The sequence below is a fragment of the Bubalus kerabau genome, chromosome 6 (genome assembly GCF_029407905.1).
Source record: "Bubalus kerabau isolate K-KA32 ecotype Philippines breed swamp buffalo chromosome 6, PCC_UOA_SB_1v2, whole genome shotgun sequence".
Taxonomy (NCBI): domain Eukaryota; kingdom Metazoa; phylum Chordata; class Mammalia; order Artiodactyla; family Bovidae; genus Bubalus; species Bubalus kerabau.
This window is the reverse complement of record NC_073629.1, coordinates 52,202,259-52,221,482: the sequence shown is the minus strand read 5'-3', so window position 1 is coordinate 52,221,482 and position 19,224 is coordinate 52,202,259. Positions and strand designations below refer to the sequence as shown.

Genomic DNA, 19,224 nt, shown 5'->3' with positions numbered 1-19,224 from the left:
TTAAGACTCCATGCTTCCACTGTAGAAAGCACGGGTTCTATCCCTGCTGGGGGAATTAAGATTCTGCATGCCTCAGGCTGAAAAAGGTGGGGGGGCTTAGTGGTAAAGTATACTACCTCTATGCACTGGGAAGATGGGAAGGAGGAGTAAATATTTTTTAGGAATAATCTAATCCACTGCATCCCCTTTGACTAAAACCCAGTGTGTTTATAGAGCCAGTATAGTGAGAAACCCATGAAACCAAAGACTCATTTCTACAAGATCTAATGAGAGCATAGATCAGGTCAATATTTGTAGAGGAGAAAAAATGGATGCAGTCTGGGGGTGTCAATACAGCATTGTAATTTAGTGTGATTACAATAAAATCAGAGACAGCGATTTCCAGCAGCCATATATCATTCATATTTTGTGGTAATTCAATCAGACTTGGCCTAATTTTGTCATCATGCAATTTTCTAGTCAAATGAATAATGTAATCTTGCTTATGACCTGGGTATGTGTAGTCTTTACCATGGTTTTCCAAACTCAGTTTTATGTAACTAGAGCTGAACTATTTCAGATTTTTTCTTTAAGTATAAATTCCCAAGAGAAGTTCTGAATCTTTAGGTCTGTAATGGACCTGGGCATCTAAATTTTTGAAAAAAACTACACTAGTAGATTCAGACATACAGGTTTTGTAAACACCAAACTCAATATCTGCAGAAAGTACATAATTATGGTAGGAGAGTAGAAAGGTTAGTTTTAGAAACATATTTAGTATATATGTGGTAATGATGCACCCACCTGTTGCTCTTCAATGATGTCAACATTCATTTCTCAATTACAGGGTATAGCAAATGTGTTCTTATTGGCCATGACTGGGGAGGCATGATTGCTTGGCTAATTGCCATCTGTTATCCAGAAATGGTGATGAAGCTTATTGTTATTAACTTCCCTCATCCAAATGTATTTACAGGTGAGTTTAAATTTCCATTAAGACATCTTTGATAGCATGACAACTCACTGTTGTCACTGACACTTTGGATTAAAAACAGTAAAAGTCAATTAATGTAATATTTTTTAAATTAAGTGACTAAACTATGGTATTAGCACACAAAAATATCAGTTATCTTGGCTTTAAATGTTCCTGAAGAGTCAAAGGAAGTGTGGCTTTATATTTGCTTGCATAATCTTATTTTTTTTAGAAGACATTTTACTGCTAACTTGGGGAGAGTTAAAAGAAAAATGCAGTAACATTACTTTGACAGTAAAGAATCTTGACAGCCTAGAAATAAATTTTCCTCTTGCTTGACTGCTTTGAATATCAAGAATGGCAGCATTCTTTAAAGCAGCAGTTCTCAAATTTTTGGTCTCCCTTGTACTTTTAAATGGAGAAGGCAATGGCACCCCACTCCAGTACTCTTGCCTGGAAAATCCCATGGACGGAGGAGCCTGGTGGGCTTGCGGTCCATGGGGTCGCTAGGAGTCGGACATGACTGAGCAACTTCACTTTCACTTTTCACTTTCATGCATTGGAGAAGGAAATGGCAACCCATCCTAGGGACAGGGGAGCCTGGTGGGCTGTCATCTATGGGGTCGCACGGAGTTGGACACGACTGAAGTGACTTAGCAGTAGCAGTATACTTTTAAAAATTATTGAAGACCCCACTGAACATTTGTTTATATGAGTTATACCCATATGCATTGACTGTATTGGAAATTAAAAATGAGAAATTTCTAAATGTTTATGTATTCATTCATTAAAAAATAATTAATCCAGTACATATTAACATGTATAACATTTTACTGAAAATGAACTACATCTTCCAAAACAAAATTTTAGTGAGAAGAGTGTCACTATTTTACATTTTTGCAAACCTTTTTAATTTTTGGCTTAATAGAAGACAGCTGGATTCTCAGATCTGCTTCTACATTCAGTCTGTTGCAAATGTTTGAATTGAAGTATATGAAGAAATCTGGCCTCACACAGATTTGTAATTGGAAAAGGGAGGAGTATTTTAATAACCTTTTCAAATAAGTGTGGATATTCTCCTTTAATACTACACCAAACTCAAAAAATTGGTGATTTCTTAAAGGTTAGTAACAATGTGCAATCTGATGTCATATTAATGAACTTTTCATATTCTGTCACATTAAAATCCATTGGTCTCTCTAGCCCTTTGAATGGATTTTTTTTTTTTACCTATACATGATTTTGCAGTCGTCATGCATTGAAAGATGTTGGTTCATTGAGTTATGCAGGTCTTCCATAAATTGACACATTTCAGTATGTGATATCAAAGAATCACTTTCATTAATATCACCCCAGTTTCATCAAAAAAGTCTTTATAGAAAAGCTGTCAAGCTCACAGTAGCAGATACAAGTTTCCAAAATTCTGATTTTCATTTGAAAGCTTGAACTTGATAATTGACAACAAACACTGATTGTTTTCCCTCAAGTGACAGGCTTGCTTTGTTCATTTTCAGGAGACTATCTGCTAAATACCCAAGTTTGACTGATGATAGTTTGTTAGTCATTCTCTCAAGTAAAAACGATATTTTATTAAAAAGGCAGCTAATTCAACTTAACAGCTGAAGAATTGCTTTTCCTCTAGATAATCCTTGATTTTGGTATTCAAGAGAACTGCCTTATATATATTTTCTAACTGCATCACAAGACACATACAAAGGGTAGAAATTTAAGAAAACTAATAATTTTTGCTATTTCATCAAACACATTCATAAGTGAAACTGCCACTTCACTTTATGTATTTATTTACAGCAAGTGTGTGGTGTGAAGAATACAATGTACTATAAACAGTGTGGTATTGTTTAGTGCTACAGCTTTGATTTGTGCTCAGGCAACAATGGCTTTATCTACTATTGCCTTTGTACCATATGTGCAAATGTCAAAAAAATGAGAAAAACTAATAGTATTGTATTGAAATAGTTTGACCGCCTGGATCTTTTGAAAGGGTCTTGAGGATCCCCACGGGTCCACATGGGATATGTTTCAGAACCTCTGCTATAAAGAGAACTCTTAAAAGAATGATTTAAAACAAACAAGCAAACAAAAACAAAACAACAACCACCTGTGAAAATGGCTAGGCATATTTTTATTTGGTTTTGACATAACTTATAATTTCGTCCTCTTTAACTACTCTTGTCAAATTTTCTGAGGTTCAATACTGTCACAATCCACAGTATAGTCCCCCAGGAAAAAAAATTCAGAACAACATATTTTTATTTCTTCTTCAAAATTAGAGAAGGTGAAGGAGAAATGGAACATGACTACATAAATATTGTATAAATATGTATAAAAGTTAAATTTTAAATACATATCCAATTATCCTATCTTGGTTAAGGTAAATAGTGCGACTGCTTAGGAATCAAATATCAAACTGAGGTTCATCATATTTCTCTCAGTTGCCTTAGGCAATAGAAGTTGTGCTACATGCTTGTTCAATTGATCAGGACCCTACAGTACATGTTATTTTGGTGGTACTGCTATACGGGAGCTTCCCAGGTGGCACTAATGGTAAAGAACCACCTGCCAATGCAGCAAACATGAGAGATGTGGGTTCAATCCCTGGGTCGGGAAGATCCTCTGAAGGAGGGATGGCAACCAACTCCAGTATTCTTGGAGAATCCCATGGACAGAGGAGCCTGGCAGGCTACAGTCTCTTGGGTCACAAAGAGTCAGACACGACTGAAGCAACACATGCACTGCTATTGTGCATACTGTAATTGATCATTCCGGTAAGAAAATACTTGAATATTTCTGGAACTATTAATAATAGGTTCAACCCTGGTCAGGTCAATATGAGGTCTTCAAGTCATATGAATATATTTTCCCCTTAATGGTATTGATATCTCTTAATGCAGGGCTAAGTAAATCTTACTCAATGATGACTTTACAAAAAGTATAAGCATAACAGTGCTCTACTTATCTGAGAAATATAATTTTTAAAAATCCAACCATGTTGAGTACAGTTACAATATTAGAAATGAGGGGAAAAAATCACCTCTATAGTGAAGAAAATTTAGTACACAATATACAAGTATGCACATTTAATGTGTGTGTGTGTGTGTGTGTGTTAGTCGCTTAGTCGTGTTCAACTCTTTGCGACCCCATGGACTGTATCCTACCGGGTTCTTCTGTCCATGGAATTCTCCAGGCAAGAACACTGGAGTGGGTTGCCATTTCCTTCTCCAACATTTAATATGTATGATCACATTCTTCCCTAGTTTTAAAACTTCAGTGTCTTCCCAAAGCACTTAAAATTGTTATCATTCTGGCCTTACCTAACTGGCCTTCTGCTTTTCTTTGACTCATCTCATACCATCTCCTCTCCTCATTCACTACACACCAGCCACCCTGGCCTTCTTTCTGCTTCTTTAACGTGCCAAGCACAGGACCTACTTTCTGTTCCTTGACATTCTTCCTACATCCCCAGAGAAGCCTATTTCACCACCTTTACTAAATAATAGTTCCTCTCCCACACCACCCAACCATTGCTTTCAATCAGATTACCATGTTTAATTTTCTTTATGGTATTTTTGCTAACTAAAATGATCTTTCAAGTATTCATTACTTATTTATTATGTAAGTTCCTGGTGAATGGGAACCTCTTTTCTCTTGTTCACACTAAATCCCCTCACACATAGTAGATATTCAAAAATTCATTAAACGCAGGCATTTTCTAGATACATGAATGAATTTAAAGGAAATGCTTTAGTTTCTGTTGAGGCCAAATGAATAAGATATTTAAATCAGCCTGCCAGGAAAATCTTTTAAACAATAGACAATTATTTCCCCCATGTATCCTTAGGAAAAGTGTTAAGTCACTGATAATAACCTTGGAGAAAAGGCAGTGTTGTTTGAGTTTTATTATTCCTTTTGAGTCCATACTTCACGAAGTGGAACTTTCTTTTTATTCAAAGTGCTATAAATATTTAAAATACCAAAAATATCCAAAATAAAATATAAGAACATAGAAATTGTTCCAAAGAGAAATATACGGAAGCCTTATTTGTGAATACTTTTATGGGATCATCTCAAAGGTGAAATTGTCTTAAAAAGAAGTTACTTCAATAGTAATTCATATCACTTGGATAAGGTCTAACATGGCATTTTAATTTCAGAATATATTTTACGACACCCGGCCCAGCTGTTCAAATCCAGCTATTATTACTTCTTCCAGATACCATGGTTCCCAGAATTTATGTTCTCCATAAATGATTTCAAAGTAAGTCAAATATGGTGATGGATATTAGCCAGACTTATTGTCTGTGATCTTATTGTTTATGATTATTTTGAAGTATATACAAATATTGAATCATTATGTTGTACACTTGGAACTAACATAGTATGATATGTTAATTATACATCAGTTAAAGTAAGAAAAGATTGGTGCCCGAGAGAATAACAAATTAGGAAGTTAAGAATAAAACAAAGATAGACTAAAGCACTGAAAACAAACAAAAAAACCAACAAAACCGGTCCTCCTTATGTTGTTCTGATTTTAAATAATCATTTATTGTATATCTGTTATGTGTTATGCACTGTCTTAGGCATCTCCTCCAATGCAAAAAAAAAAAAGAAATATAGTTCCCACAAGAATGGCAGGATAAATGCTTCATAATTTCCCTTTATAAACAATGCCCAGAGTAATGAGTTGGTGCCCTCGAAGCCCTCAGTGATGACCAATGCAGATTTTCTTCATATCATTATGAGTTCATGATTTTTGAAAATCTGTTTGCTATGGATGGCATCACTGAGACTCAATGGACATGAGTTTGAGCAAGCTCCCAGAGCTGGTGATGGACAGGGAAGCCTGGCGTGCTGCAGTCCCTGGGGTTGCAAAAAGTCAGACATGACTGAGCGACTGAACTGAACTGAACTGATGTATCAGCTGATCACAGTCTTTATTCTCTTTGATGCCCAAATTGTTACAAGTCTGTGTCCTCATGACACAAGAGCCCTTTGTCAGTAGTAGCTTGCCTCCTTAACGTCCTAAGTTCATTATTTATGTCTTGTTCCAGATCTGGAATCAGTCATTTACTGAAGGAGCTCTGGCTCCTATTAGCAGGATATGGTATTTAGAGACCATGATTTAGGTGATCATTGTTACTGAATTTTCATTGCTTCTGGATCTTTCCATTGGACGAGATTTGGACATACATATTTTTTGACGCTGATTCCCTGGTAGCTCAGATGGTAAAGCTTCTGCCTACAATGCAGGAGATTTTTTAGACAGAAAAAAAATTATGAGTCCTTATCCACATTTCCAAAGCAAATTTAAGACTACAGAATTTTTACATAACTTCCGTCATGGTATATGAAACATATATACGGTTTTAAGTTAAAAGTCTAATAAAACAATGTACATTCAGAGGAGTCTTACTTATCTCTGTTTCTCTATCTCCATCCTATTTCTTCTTTCTCCCATAGAAAACCATTTTGGCTAGTTTTGTTTCATCTTTTTATTTTTTCTATTAAAAACATAAGCAAATGTGCATATATTTGTTTTCTCCTTTTTTCACAAAAGATAACATTCTATTAATATAAACACTATTTTCCACCCTTGCTTCGTTTTGCCACTTAACAGTATATCCTGCAGATGACTCCATCATCAGCATAGAGATTGTCTCCATCTCTTCTTAGAGTCCTAAAAACACTAATATGCCATTGTGTGGCTATGCCATAGTTTATTCAACCACTACTACCCCACCCACTGATAAACATTTGTTCCCATTCTTTTTCTGTCACAAATAATGTTGCAATGAATCACCTCCTACACATGTCATTTAATATTTTTGCAAGCATGTTTTGGGGTTGAGGGTCTGATTTTAAACAAGAATCCCAAATAGCCAGTGGAAATCTGTTGTATGACTCAGGGAGCTCAAACCAGTGCTCTGTGACAACCTAGAGGGGAGGGATGAGGTGGGAACTGGGAGGGAGGTTCAAGAGGGCGTGGACATATGTATACCTATGGCTGACTCATATTTTTATATGGCAGAAACCAACGCAATATTGTAAAGCAATTATCCTCCAATTAAAAATAAATTTTTTACAAAAGAATCCTAATAATTCTGATTCAGCTAGTTACACATTTTGAGAAATGCCGGTATAGAGATTTCAAATTGTAGGGGGGACCCATTTGTGAGTCATGATATAAGTTTTGCAATTCAGTAAAGTGACTTGCAGTTTGAATTCTTAAATATAAAGTAGAACAGAATTGAAGATATCACTACATGCTGTAATAAGGATGAGAATTATTTCTTTAAACTTTTGCTTTAGAAATATATATGTAGATCTATGAACTGGATCATGATGTAAAATGTGTTTGTTACTCTAGGTTGTGGTCAAAAAGAAGTTCAAACAGGGGGTGGTGGTGGATTGGTTGTCAGTAAACAGATAAACAGTTGTTAGCTGGAATATTAGGGTAGGCTTTAGGATAGAGATAGTACTTAGCTCAGCAGAATGTGAATACACACCAAGAAAACAGGATGCTTTTCATAAAGGTGAAGTGTGGAAAAAAAGGTGAAGTGTGCATGGGGGACTAAAGGGAAGAATATCAAAAATAAAGCCAGGTTGGCAGAAATGTATAAAATGTGCTTGTAAACAATGAGGTCTCCAACCTGGCTAGAGCAGAAGTTGGGCGCAATCACTGCATGCTGACCATCATTCTCTTTTGAAAGCCAAATATTTAGTTACTGTGAAGTAGCTAAAAAGTCTTATTCTTTTCTCACTTACCAGGCTTTGAAACATCTGTTTACTAGTCACAGCACTGGCATTGGAAGAAAAGGATGTCGACTAACAACAGAAGATCTTGAAGCTTATATTTATATTTTTTCTCAGCCTGGAGCATTAAGTGGTCCAATTAACCATTACCGAAATATCTTCAGGTCAGTATAATTTGTTCTTTTTAGTTAAACAAAATATTTGTTCCATACAGAGCCAATATTCGATTTTTAAGATTAAGTTCACCATTTATCCAGATACTGAAATTATTTTGGTTTTTATAAGTTGCATAATCTTTTTTTATAGAAAATTAAACATATGGAAAAATAAAGAGAATACACTAGATATCCCATGTAGGTGTAACTTGTTTTATCCATAACTCTATCCACTTCTGTCCCTTTGGATTTTGAATAGATGTATATTTTTAGTTATATTTTAAAATAATCATTTAAAAAATATCTGTTAGGCACTTTCTATATTCTGGACTATGCCAGCACTCAGAATACTATAATGAGCAAAACAAGACAAGGTCCTTGATCTCACAAAACTTGTAGCTGAGTAGAGAAAACAGCATCAAGCAAACAACTGCAGTAATGAATGTATGGTTATAAACTAACATAAAGACTTTGAAAGAAAGGGATGAGAATGGAAGAAATAATGTTTGAATGAGGAAATTAAGGATGAGTTTGGTATTGACTGGATAAAGTTTGGGGTAGGGAGACTGGCATTCCAGAAAAAGGAAACAGCCTCTTCAAGGCTGTGCAGGAAGATGGAAGGCTAGGGTTTTAAGTAACAAAGTGGCAGAGCACATAAAGTGAGGATGCATAGAAGAGAAGGGAATGATGAGTCCGAGAGGTAGGCAGTGGCTGGTTAAGCAGAGCCAAGGAGACCATATTAAGAGCCATGAATGTGAAGCCAGTGAATGAAAGTTTCAAGCAGAAAAATGATCCAATTTGTATTTGTATATATTCACTCAGTATGGAGAATGTGCTAAAAGAGTGAATGTGGTGAAACTTCAGAAATCCAGGCTAAAGAAGATGGCAGCCTGAACTATTCTGAAAGCAGTAGAGATGGGGAGAGTGGGTAGATTTAAGAGATATTTAAGAGATAAGTTGGCACAGTTGATAATGGGTTGGATGGGGAACTGAGAAGAAGAGAGATGTCAAAGATAACTCCTGAATCCCTGCCATGAACAACTCTACAGATAGGCCAATCACTGAGACAGAAAGTACTAGAAGAGAACTCATTTTGAGGTCATAAATTTTATTGACCTTAGACTAGTTGAATTTGAAATGGTGTCTTAGATTATTCAAATAGTCAGTAGGCTACAAGGGTCTGGAACTCAGAGGAGAGAATCTGGGGTGAGGATATGTGATATCTTGGAGTCACTAACAGATAAATGAGGCTTTTGTTTCAGAAGATATTGTCTAGACAGAAAATCGGAGAAGGCAATGGGACCCCACTCTAGTACACTTGCCTGGAAAATCCCATGGACGGAGGAGCCTAGTGGGCTGCAGTCCATGGGGTCACTAAGAGTCAGACATGACTTCACTTTCACTTTTTACTTTCATGCATTGGAGAAGGAAATAGCAACCCACTCCAGTGTTCTTGCTTGGAGAATCCCAGGGATGGGGGAGCCTGGTGGGCTGCCATCTATGGGGTCACACAGAGTTGGACACGACTGAAGTGACTTAGCAGCAGACAGAAAATATAGTGTGAAAGATAAGACATGGAAATTTGAGTTTGGACTGTACATAGGAGAAAAAATATTCTCTTTGAGTATTAGCAGCCACAGCCTGCCTTAAAAATGTTTAGAGGTTTGAATTTATGCTACTACCATAATACTAGAATTCTTAGGGGGAAAATTCTATTTTAACATCCTCATAGGCTGGTAACACTCCCTAGGAAACCTAGCAGAAACAAAGACAGAATCTCTCTGGAAGGTACACCTCAGTTCAGACTCACAATATCCCCACAGATAAGGTCCACTGAAGATGAGTTGATAATCCAAATTACAAAAAATACCAACCCACCAATAGTGAGTCAGAACACAATTGCAGCAGAACTCCTAAAAATTTCAAATAATAGAAGTAATAAAGACTGTAAAGTAAGTTTAAATTATTAAATATATGAAAGAATAAAAATATGAGTAAAGAATAAGAAAAATATCATGACAGGATGGAAAGGGCTGGAAAAGAACCAAAAGAACTTCTAGAAATGAAAAGTATGTTCTTGAAGTCTTAAAATCCATAAGTAAGTTAAATAGCAGGTCAGACAAGCTAAAGAGGGTTATGAATTGGAAGGTAGATCTAAAAAGAATTACCTAGAATATCACTTAGATAGATAAAGAAATGAAAACACAAGACAGGTTATATTTGACATGTACAATGGAATTAGAAATCATATAGATACATAAATGATAGGTAGATAGATAAAGTTGGAAATCACTCACATATAATATATATGTAATAATTTGTTTTCTAGTAAAATAAAATAATAGAAATAGAATATTATTTCCAAAGCAGTAGAAAGGGACTGCTGCTGCTGCTGCTGCTAAGTCACTTCAGTCGTGTCTGACTCTGTGCGACCGACCCATAGACGGCAACCTACCAGGCTTCCCCGTCCCTGGGATTCTCCAGGCAAGAACACTGGAGCGGGTTGTCATTTCCTTCTCCAATGCAGGAAAGTGAAAAGTGGAAGTGAAGTCGCTCAGTCGTGTCTGACTCTTAGTGACCCCATGGACTGCAGGCCACCAGGCTCCTCCATCCATGGGATTTTCCAGGCAAGAGTACCAGAGAGGGTGCCATTGCCTTCTCCAAGAAAGGGACTAGAAACTATCAGTTCAAAAGAAGGCAGGAAAGGAGAAAAAGGAAGCAAAGCAGGGTAAATAGAAAGCACAAAATATGAAGTCAAAAACAATTTCAATATGTCAATAAACACAATGAATATTAATGTGTTATACCTACCAGTTAAAAACCAAAATGTCAGATTTGATTGAGACACGAGTAAATCACAAAGACACAAAAAGGTTGAAAGTAAGAGGATAGAAAAAAGTTGTAGCAGGTGTTACTTTAAATGAAGCAAAATCTCTCAAATTCTTTGAATATGAAATCCATGAGACTATATGAATGAAAAGAGAGGTAAATCCACATCTTCTTTTTTGACTAACAACAACAAAATGTACAAGTATAAAAATATATGTGTATTTTTTGAAAAATAGAGATGTTGATTTAAAAGGTACTTGTGTTAGTCACTCAGTCATATCCTGGACTCTTTTTGACCCCATGGACTGTGGCCCGCCAGGCACCTATCTCCATGGAATTCTCCATGCAAGAATACTGGAGTGGGCTGCCATTCCCTTCTCCAGGGAAACTTCTTGACCCATGGATCCAACCCAGGTCTCCTGCGTTGCAGATAGATTCTTTACCATTTGAGCCACCTGGAAAGTCCCAAAAGGTACTTGTAGGTAATAATTTATCAAGTAAGGCAGACAGACACTGCAAAGGCTACAGGTTGCATTTTATAGGATATAGCAACATTGTCTGAAGCTCATGTTTTGTCATTTGCTTTTCACAAACAACATTTAAGAGAGATATTATGAGAGAAAAATACATTTTCACACCAGTCTAAATTTTGGACAGGAGATAAGAATGCTGGTTTTAAAATGTTCTCAATTTATCCCTTTATCAGAGGGTTAGCTTTGTGATGCAAAACAGTATGTTTTAAGTAGCTATAAGGAAAGAGGGAAAATATTCTCATATTTTTGAGATTCTTTTACTAACGATTAATCATTCATTAGGAGGACTTGCATTCCCAAGAGTAAGCTCTAGAATCCTGTTAATTATCTTGGAGAGAAAAAACAAAACAAAACAAAATGGAGGCCTGTGAAGTTCAAAACTCACAGTTTTACATAAAGGCAAAAGATAATTTTAAACTAGATTGTTGTAGGTTAATGTTAGGTGCTTGGTCGTGTCCAACTCTTATACGACTCCATGGACTGTACCCTGCCAGGCTTCTTTGTCCATGGAATTATCCAGGCAAGAATACTGGAGTGGTTTGCTGTTCCCTTCTCCAGGGTATCTTCCTGACCCAGGGATGAAACTTAGGTCTCCTGCACTGCAGGCAGATTCTTTACTGTCTAAGCCACCAGGGAAGCCCCTGATGTAGGTTAAATCTAGCTCAAACCTTCTGAAAGCTCAACTGACCCTTGACTCTTTTTACGTACAGTAATCAAGGTAATACAAAAAAATAATACAAAAAAGATCTTCATGACCCAGATAATCACAATGGTGTGATCACTCACCTAGAGCCAGACATGCTGGAATGTGAAGTCAAGTGGGCCTTAGGAGGCATCACTATGAACAAAGCTAGTGGAGGTGATGGAATTCCAGTGGCGCTATTTCAAATCCTGAAAGATAATGCTGTGAAAGTGCTGCACTCAATATGCCAGCAAATTTGGAAAACTTAGCAGTGGCCACAGGACTGGAAAAGGTCAGTTTTCATTCCAATCCCAAAGAAAGGTAATGCCAAAGAATGCTCAAACTACCACACAATTGCACTCATCTCACACGCTGGTAGTGATGCTTAAAATTCTCCAAGCCAGGCTTCAGCAATACTTGAACCATGAATTTCTAGATGTTCAAGCTGGTTTTAGAAAAGGCAGAGGAACCAGAGATCAAATTGCCAACATCTGCTGGATCACTGAAAAAGCAAGAGCGTTCCAGAAAAACATCTATTTCTGCTTTATTGACTATGCCAAAGCCTTTGACAGTGTGGATCACAATAAACTGTGGAAAATTCTGAAAGAGATGGGAATACCAGACCACCTGATCTGCCTCTTGAGAAATCTGTATGCAGGTCAGGAAGCAACAGTTAGAACTGGACATGGAACAGCAGACTGGTTCCAAATAGGAAAAGGACTATGTCAAGGCTGTATATTGTCACCCAGCTTATTTAACTTATATGCAGAGTGCATCATGAGAAATGCTGGGCTGGAGGAAGCACAAGCTGGAATCAAGATTGCCGAGAGAAATATCAATAACCTCAGATATGCAGATGACACCACCCTTATGGCAGAAAGTGAAGAGGAACTAAAGAGCCTCTTGATGAAAGTGAAAGAGGAGAGTGAAAAAGTTGGCTTAAAGCTCAACATTCAGAAAACTAAGATCATGGCATTGGGTCCCATCACTTCATGGGAAATAGATGGGGAAACAGTGGAAACAGTGTCAGACTTTATTTTTGGGGGCTCCAAAATCACTGCAGATGGTGATTGCAGCCATGAAATTAAAAGACACTTACTCCTTGGAAGGAAAGATATGACCAACCTAGACAGCATATTGAAAAGCAGAGACATTACTTTGCCAACAAAGGTCCGTCTAGTCAAGGCTATGGTTTTTCCAGTGGTCATGTATGGATGGGAAAGTTGGACTATAAAGAAGGCTGAGTGCAGAAGAATTGATGCTTTTGAACTGTGGTGTTGGAGAAGACTCTTGAGAGTCCCTTGGACTGCAAGGAGATCCAACCAGTCCATTCTAAAGGAGATCAGTCCTGGGTGTTCATTGGAAGGACTGATGTTGAAGCTGAAACTCCAATACTTTGGCCACCTGATGCGAAGAGCTGACTCATTTGAAAAGATCCTGATTCTGGGAAAGATTGAGGCCAGGAAGAGAAGGGGACGACAGAGGATGAGATGCTTGGATGGCATCACAGACTCAATGGACATGGGTTTGGGTGGACTCTGGGAGTTGGTGATAGACAAGGAAACCAGGCGTGCTGCGGTTCATGGGGTCACAAAGAGTCGGACATGACTGAATAACTGAACTGAACTGAGTCAAGGTCAAGTACATCATTAAAAACAAGGTTATACAAATACAATAACTACAAATAAAGTATAGTACATTGTACTCAGATATGAAAATCACCCTAAGGTCTCCCCAGGACCATACTTCCATCCAAGGACTCTCCAAAATTTGGACCCAAGGAATCATAATGAACTTGGAATTGGACTAGTTATAGGAATAGCCTGCAAAAACATTTTTGAAAGCCTAAACTGATAACAAAGCATCACATAACAAAGCAAAATTTGACAGACTTACTAGAAAAAAATGGCAAATCCATAGTTACTATTGGAGATTTTCATCCACCTCTCTCAGAAGCTGATCAATCAAGCAGAAAATTAATAAAGATATAGATTGAAACAATCCAATTAACATCTTTAATGTGATGATCAACTCTAGAATCCTGCACCCAACAATTAGAAAATACACAATATTTTTAAGCACATATCATATTTATAAGGATTGATTTTTACATACTGGACCATAAAGCAAGCCTTAACCAAAGGATCAATATCATATAGATTGTGTTCTCTGAACACAATGTGGTGGGAAATTGACAGCAACAAACTTTTGGAAGACTCAATACAGTCAGAAAAATCTCAAACTTCTATATTACTTGTGGATCAAAAAAATCATATCAGAAGCTAGTAAACACAGAAAAAAGTATTACAGCCTGTAGAATACAGTTAAAACAGTACTTATAAATATATTTATGGTTTTTCATGCTTATATTAAGAAAAGAAGATTTAAAACTAGGGAGCTAAGACTTCAAGTCAAGATATTTGGAAAAGAACAACATGTAAACAAAAATAAATTAGAAGGAAAATAAAATTAGGTAAAAAGCAGAAATTAATACAATAAATAACAAAGACACAATAGAGAGAATCAACAAAAGCAGATTTTTTGAACACTATTAATATAGATAAACTTTTGGCAAGACTGGTGTAAAAAAGGCATGAACAAACTATATCAGGAAGGAGAAAATAGACATGAGTACAAACATAACAGATATTAAAATATAAAGTTTATGTTAATAAATTTGAGAATCTTGACAACATGGATAGTTTTTAGGAAAAGCTTAACACACAAAACTGACTCATGAAGATAGAAAACCTGAATAGATATACACATTAAAGAAATTGCATTATTAATTTAAGCATATCTACAAACTACATATACATACACACCCATACAAAGAAGCCTAAGTGGTTTTACACATAAATTCTACCTCAGAAAATCCCACTCTTTTAAAAAAAATTATTTATTTATTTTTGATTACACTGGGTCTTCACTGCTGTGGTGTCTTTCTGTGGTTGTAATGAGCGGGGACTTCTCTCTATTGGAGTGCGTGGGCTTCTCACTGTGGTCACTTCTCTTGTCACGGAGTATGCACAGGCTTTAGAGTACAAAGGCTTCAGTAGTTGCAACTCATGGGCCTCATAGCAGGTGTGCTTCAGTAGTTGTGGCTTATGGGCTCCAGAGTATGAGCTCAGAAGTTGTGCATGGGCCTAGTAACTCCATGGCATGTGGGATCTTCCTGGATCAGAGAGCAAACCCATGTCTCCTGCATTGGCAGACAGATTCTTTACCAATGAGGCACCAGGGAAGCCCCAGAAAATCCCACTCTTAGACTTGGCTCTTTCAGATATTATAAAAAGAAGGTATATACTTCAGCTCATTTTCTCAGGTTGGTATAACTTCCATAACAAAACAAGACAAGGATTGTATAACACAGAAAATTAGATCAAGTTATGTTGTAAATATAGATCCATAAATTCAAAATAAAATACTATCAAACAGAATCTAGCATGCATTAACAATTAAACCTAACTTAGCATTAAAACCCATTAACTTACCACATTAACAGATTAAAGGGAAAAATAAGATCATCTAGGTAAATTAAGAAAAAGCATTTATTAAAATCCAACACATCTTCTAGCTACTATGTAGACTAGAAACAGAGGATAGAAGGTGGACCTCAGATAAACCTGAATTGCCTGAAGGGATATTTCTGGGGGAAAGACATTTGCTTTACTCAGTTGTCCAAGAAAAAAATCAGGGGTTTGTACTGGTTATTTGCACCTGGAGCACTGGCAGGCATATAAAAATATATTCTGGGAATCAGAGCCAAGAGGATCAAAAACCTCCACTAAAAGGGCAAAATTCTTTGTGGTGCTGTTCACAGCTGTATTTTCATGGGAAACGGGGACCTGACAAGTCCTAGTTCTATCTAAGAGAATAATGCATTATTTCTTGCTTTATAAAATCATCTTTGTAAGTTTTCTTCTCATTTGCCATTAAACCTGATATTCTCTATGTCTATTAGTGTCTTTCTGTTAATCATATTAGGCTTCCCTGGTGGCTCAGATGGTAGAAGAATCTGCCTTCAATGCAGGAGACCAGGGTTTGATCCCTGGGTCAGGAAGAGATCCTGGAGAAGGGAATGGCAATCCACTCCAGTATTCTTGCCTGCAGAATTCCATGGGCAGAGGAATTCTGTTAATCATATTATGGTTCCATTATGACAACAATGCAGAAGGTACTTCTGTCTACCAGAAACCTGTAGTAAACATCATACCTTGTGATGAAACACTGAAAACATTCCCTTGAAAAATAAAGACTAAAGGTAACTTGTCTGTTGTAACTGCTTCTCTTCTCTTCACCACTGTATTGAAAGTCTTAGCTAGCACATTAAAAAAAAAAAACAATTGAAGTTTATGTATAGATAATGTAGTTATATGGGCTTCCCCGGGGCAGTGGTGGTAAAGAACCCACCTGCCAATGCAGGAGACATAAGAGATGCTGGTTCAATCCATGGTCAGAAAGATTCCCTAGAGAAGGGAATGGCAACGCACTCCAGTTTTCTTGCCTGGAGAATCCCATGGACAGAGGAGCCTGGCAGGCTACAGTCTATGGGATTGCAAGGAGTTAGACATGACTGAAGCAACTTAGCACACACCCACACACAATGTAGTTATATGGGCTTCCCAGGATGGCGCTAGTGGTAAAGAATCCGCTGGCCAGTGCAGGAGACATTAGAGACACAGGTTGGATCCCTGGGTAGGGAAGATCCCCTCGAGTAGGAAATGGCAACCCACTTCAGTATTCTTGCCTGGGAAATCGCATACACAGAGGAGCCTGGCGAGCTACAGTCCATGGGGTTGCAAAGCCTTGGACATGACTGAGCAACTGAGCAGACAAGCACACAATGTAGTTATATATTTAGAGAAAGGGAAAATCTACAGGAAAAAATTATTAGAACAAAAACAGTTCAGCAAAGTTGGCATACATAAGGTTACTATACAAAAATTACAATCTTATAAACCAACAACAGTTATAAAACATTTTAAAAATAGATATACCTACGATAGCAACAAAAATATTAGGTATAAAGGACTGACTCTAACAAAAGATGACCTTTATGGATTATCAAAATGTATTGGAAGCAATAAAGAATATGAGCTAGGGGCCTTGTCTATTTACTAACCCATAGAGAAGTATTTCAGAGAAGGCAATGTCACCCCACTCCAGTACTCTTGCCTGGAAAATCCCATGGGTGGAGGAGCCTGGTAGGCTGCAGTCCATGGGGTCGCTGAGAGTCAGACACAACTGAGCGACTTCACTTTCACTTTTCACTTTCATGCACTGGAGAAGGAAATGGCAACCCACTCCAGTGTTCTTGCCTGGAGAATCCCAGGGATGGGGGAGCCTGGTGGGCTGCCAGACGTCTATGGGGTCGCCAGAGTCAGACACGACTGAAGCGACTTAGCAGCAGCAGAGAAGTATTTTAATGTTTTAACATTGACACAGACTTGCTGATGTAAACTACTGAAAATAACCCTCGTTTATCATGTTTACAAGTGGAAAACTTCAATATCATAACATTGTTGATTTTTCCCAAATTAATCTATAAACTTAATAAAATTTCAATCAAAACTGTCAGAAAGTTTTTCATGAAACATAACAAGCTGATTTTAAAATTTGTATGGGGGAGCACAAGGCTGAGACAATTTTAAAGAATTCAATTTTAAAGAAAAAAATAGATAGGTAACTAACCCTGTCAGGAGGCTTTCCTGGTAACTCAGCTGGTAAAGAATCCGCCTGCAATACAGGAGACCCCTGTTTGATTCCTGGATCTGGAAGATCCCCTAGAGAAGGGATAGGCTTCTTCCAGTATTCATTAATTAACATGGCACCCCACTCCAGTACTCTTGCCTGGAAAATCCCATGGGCGGCAGAATCTGGTAGGCTGCAGTCCATGGGGTCGCTAAGAGTCGGACGCGACTGAGCGACTTCACTTTCACTTTTCATTTCATGCATTGGAGAAGGAAATGGCAACCCACTCCAGTACTCTTGCCTGGAATCCCAGGGATGGGGGAGCCTGGTTGGCTTCCATCTATGGGATCGCACAGAGTTGGACATGACTGAAGCGACTTAGCAGCAGCAGCAGCAGCAGAGTTTATAAAGAATGTCTCCAAATCAATAAGGAAAAGACAACCCAATCAAAAATGAGTAAAGGATATGAAATGGCAATTTGCAGAAAAGGGATCTGGGGGCTTCCCTGGTGGCTCAGTGGTAAAGAATCTGCCTGCCAATGCAGGAGACACAGGTTCAATCCCTGGTCCCGGAAGATCCCACATACCTTGAAGCAACTAAGCCCATGTACCACAGCTGTTGAGCCTGTGCTCTAGAGCCCGGGAACCACAACAGCTGAGCCCACTGCTGCAGCTACTGAAGCCCATGTGCCCTAGAGCCCGTGCTCTTCCACAACAAGAGATGTCACCACAATGAGATGTCTTAACACTGCAAAGAAGAGTAGCCCCTGCTCACTGCAACTAGAGAGAAGCCTGCATAGCAACAAAGACCCAGCACAGCCAATATATATATATATATATTTTTTTTTTAAAGGGATCTTCAGTAACATGAAAGATGCACCACCTTAGTAGTGGGACATAGGTTTTACTGCTTGCGATAGAGACCTAAAGTAACAGTGGCATTAAAAACGTTAATAGTCTAAGGCTGATATGGTGGCTATATTGTGTGCAGTCATCAAAGCTGTTAGGTCACTCTTTGGTCAGAGATCTCGGTCTTTCTATTTTGTTATTCTGCAGTCCTTCATATATTGTCCTTATCTGTGTGGTTCAAGATGGTTTAACAACACATCTGCATTTCAGTGAGTGGCAAGTGAGAAAGGGAAGGGGCAGGCATATTGGACACAACTTAGATGATGCCCAAATCATTTCTCATAAACCACATACCCTCACCTTGCTGCAAGAGCCCTGGGAAACATAGTCAGTCTTCATTCTGGGTGGTCCTTTGTCCAGCTAATAATTGGATTTTCTATCACTGTGGTAGAAGGGAAGAAGTTTGGGAAGCAGTCTCTACCATAACAGGTAAACAAAGTATTTTACACTCATTTGATTGGAAAAAAAAATTAAACTTTTGAGAACAAGTGTTGGCAATGATATGGTACAAAGCAAATTCTTATATGCTGAGAGTAGAGCATATGGTCAGTTTGTAAAAACAACTTATAATATTGATGATGTGCATATTCTCTGAGGTGGCAAGTCTGTTTGGGGGATATACTGAAAGAAACCTCTCCCACATGGGCACAAGTGGATGGTTACAAGAATGAGATCAATATTATTTAACTTATCAAAA

General features: G+C 37.7%; 1 protein-coding gene across 2 annotated transcripts in view; it reads left to right on the top strand.

The window, feature by feature from the left end:
- EPHX4 (epoxide hydrolase 4) overlaps positions 1-19,224 on the top strand; it is a 33,204-nt gene that overhangs the window by 10,932 nt on the left and 3,048 nt on the right. Inside the window, exons 4-6 of one of the 2 annotated variants that reach the window (XM_055585168.1) lie at positions 827-955; positions 5,125-5,228; positions 7,742-7,890. In XM_055585168.1, coding sequence (XP_055441143.1) covers positions 827-955; positions 5,125-5,228; positions 7,742-7,890 — 382 coding nt within the window. The remainder of the gene's footprint in view (positions 1-826; positions 956-5,124; positions 5,229-7,741; positions 7,891-19,224) is intronic. The other variant, XM_055585169.1, reaches the window with a different exon arrangement.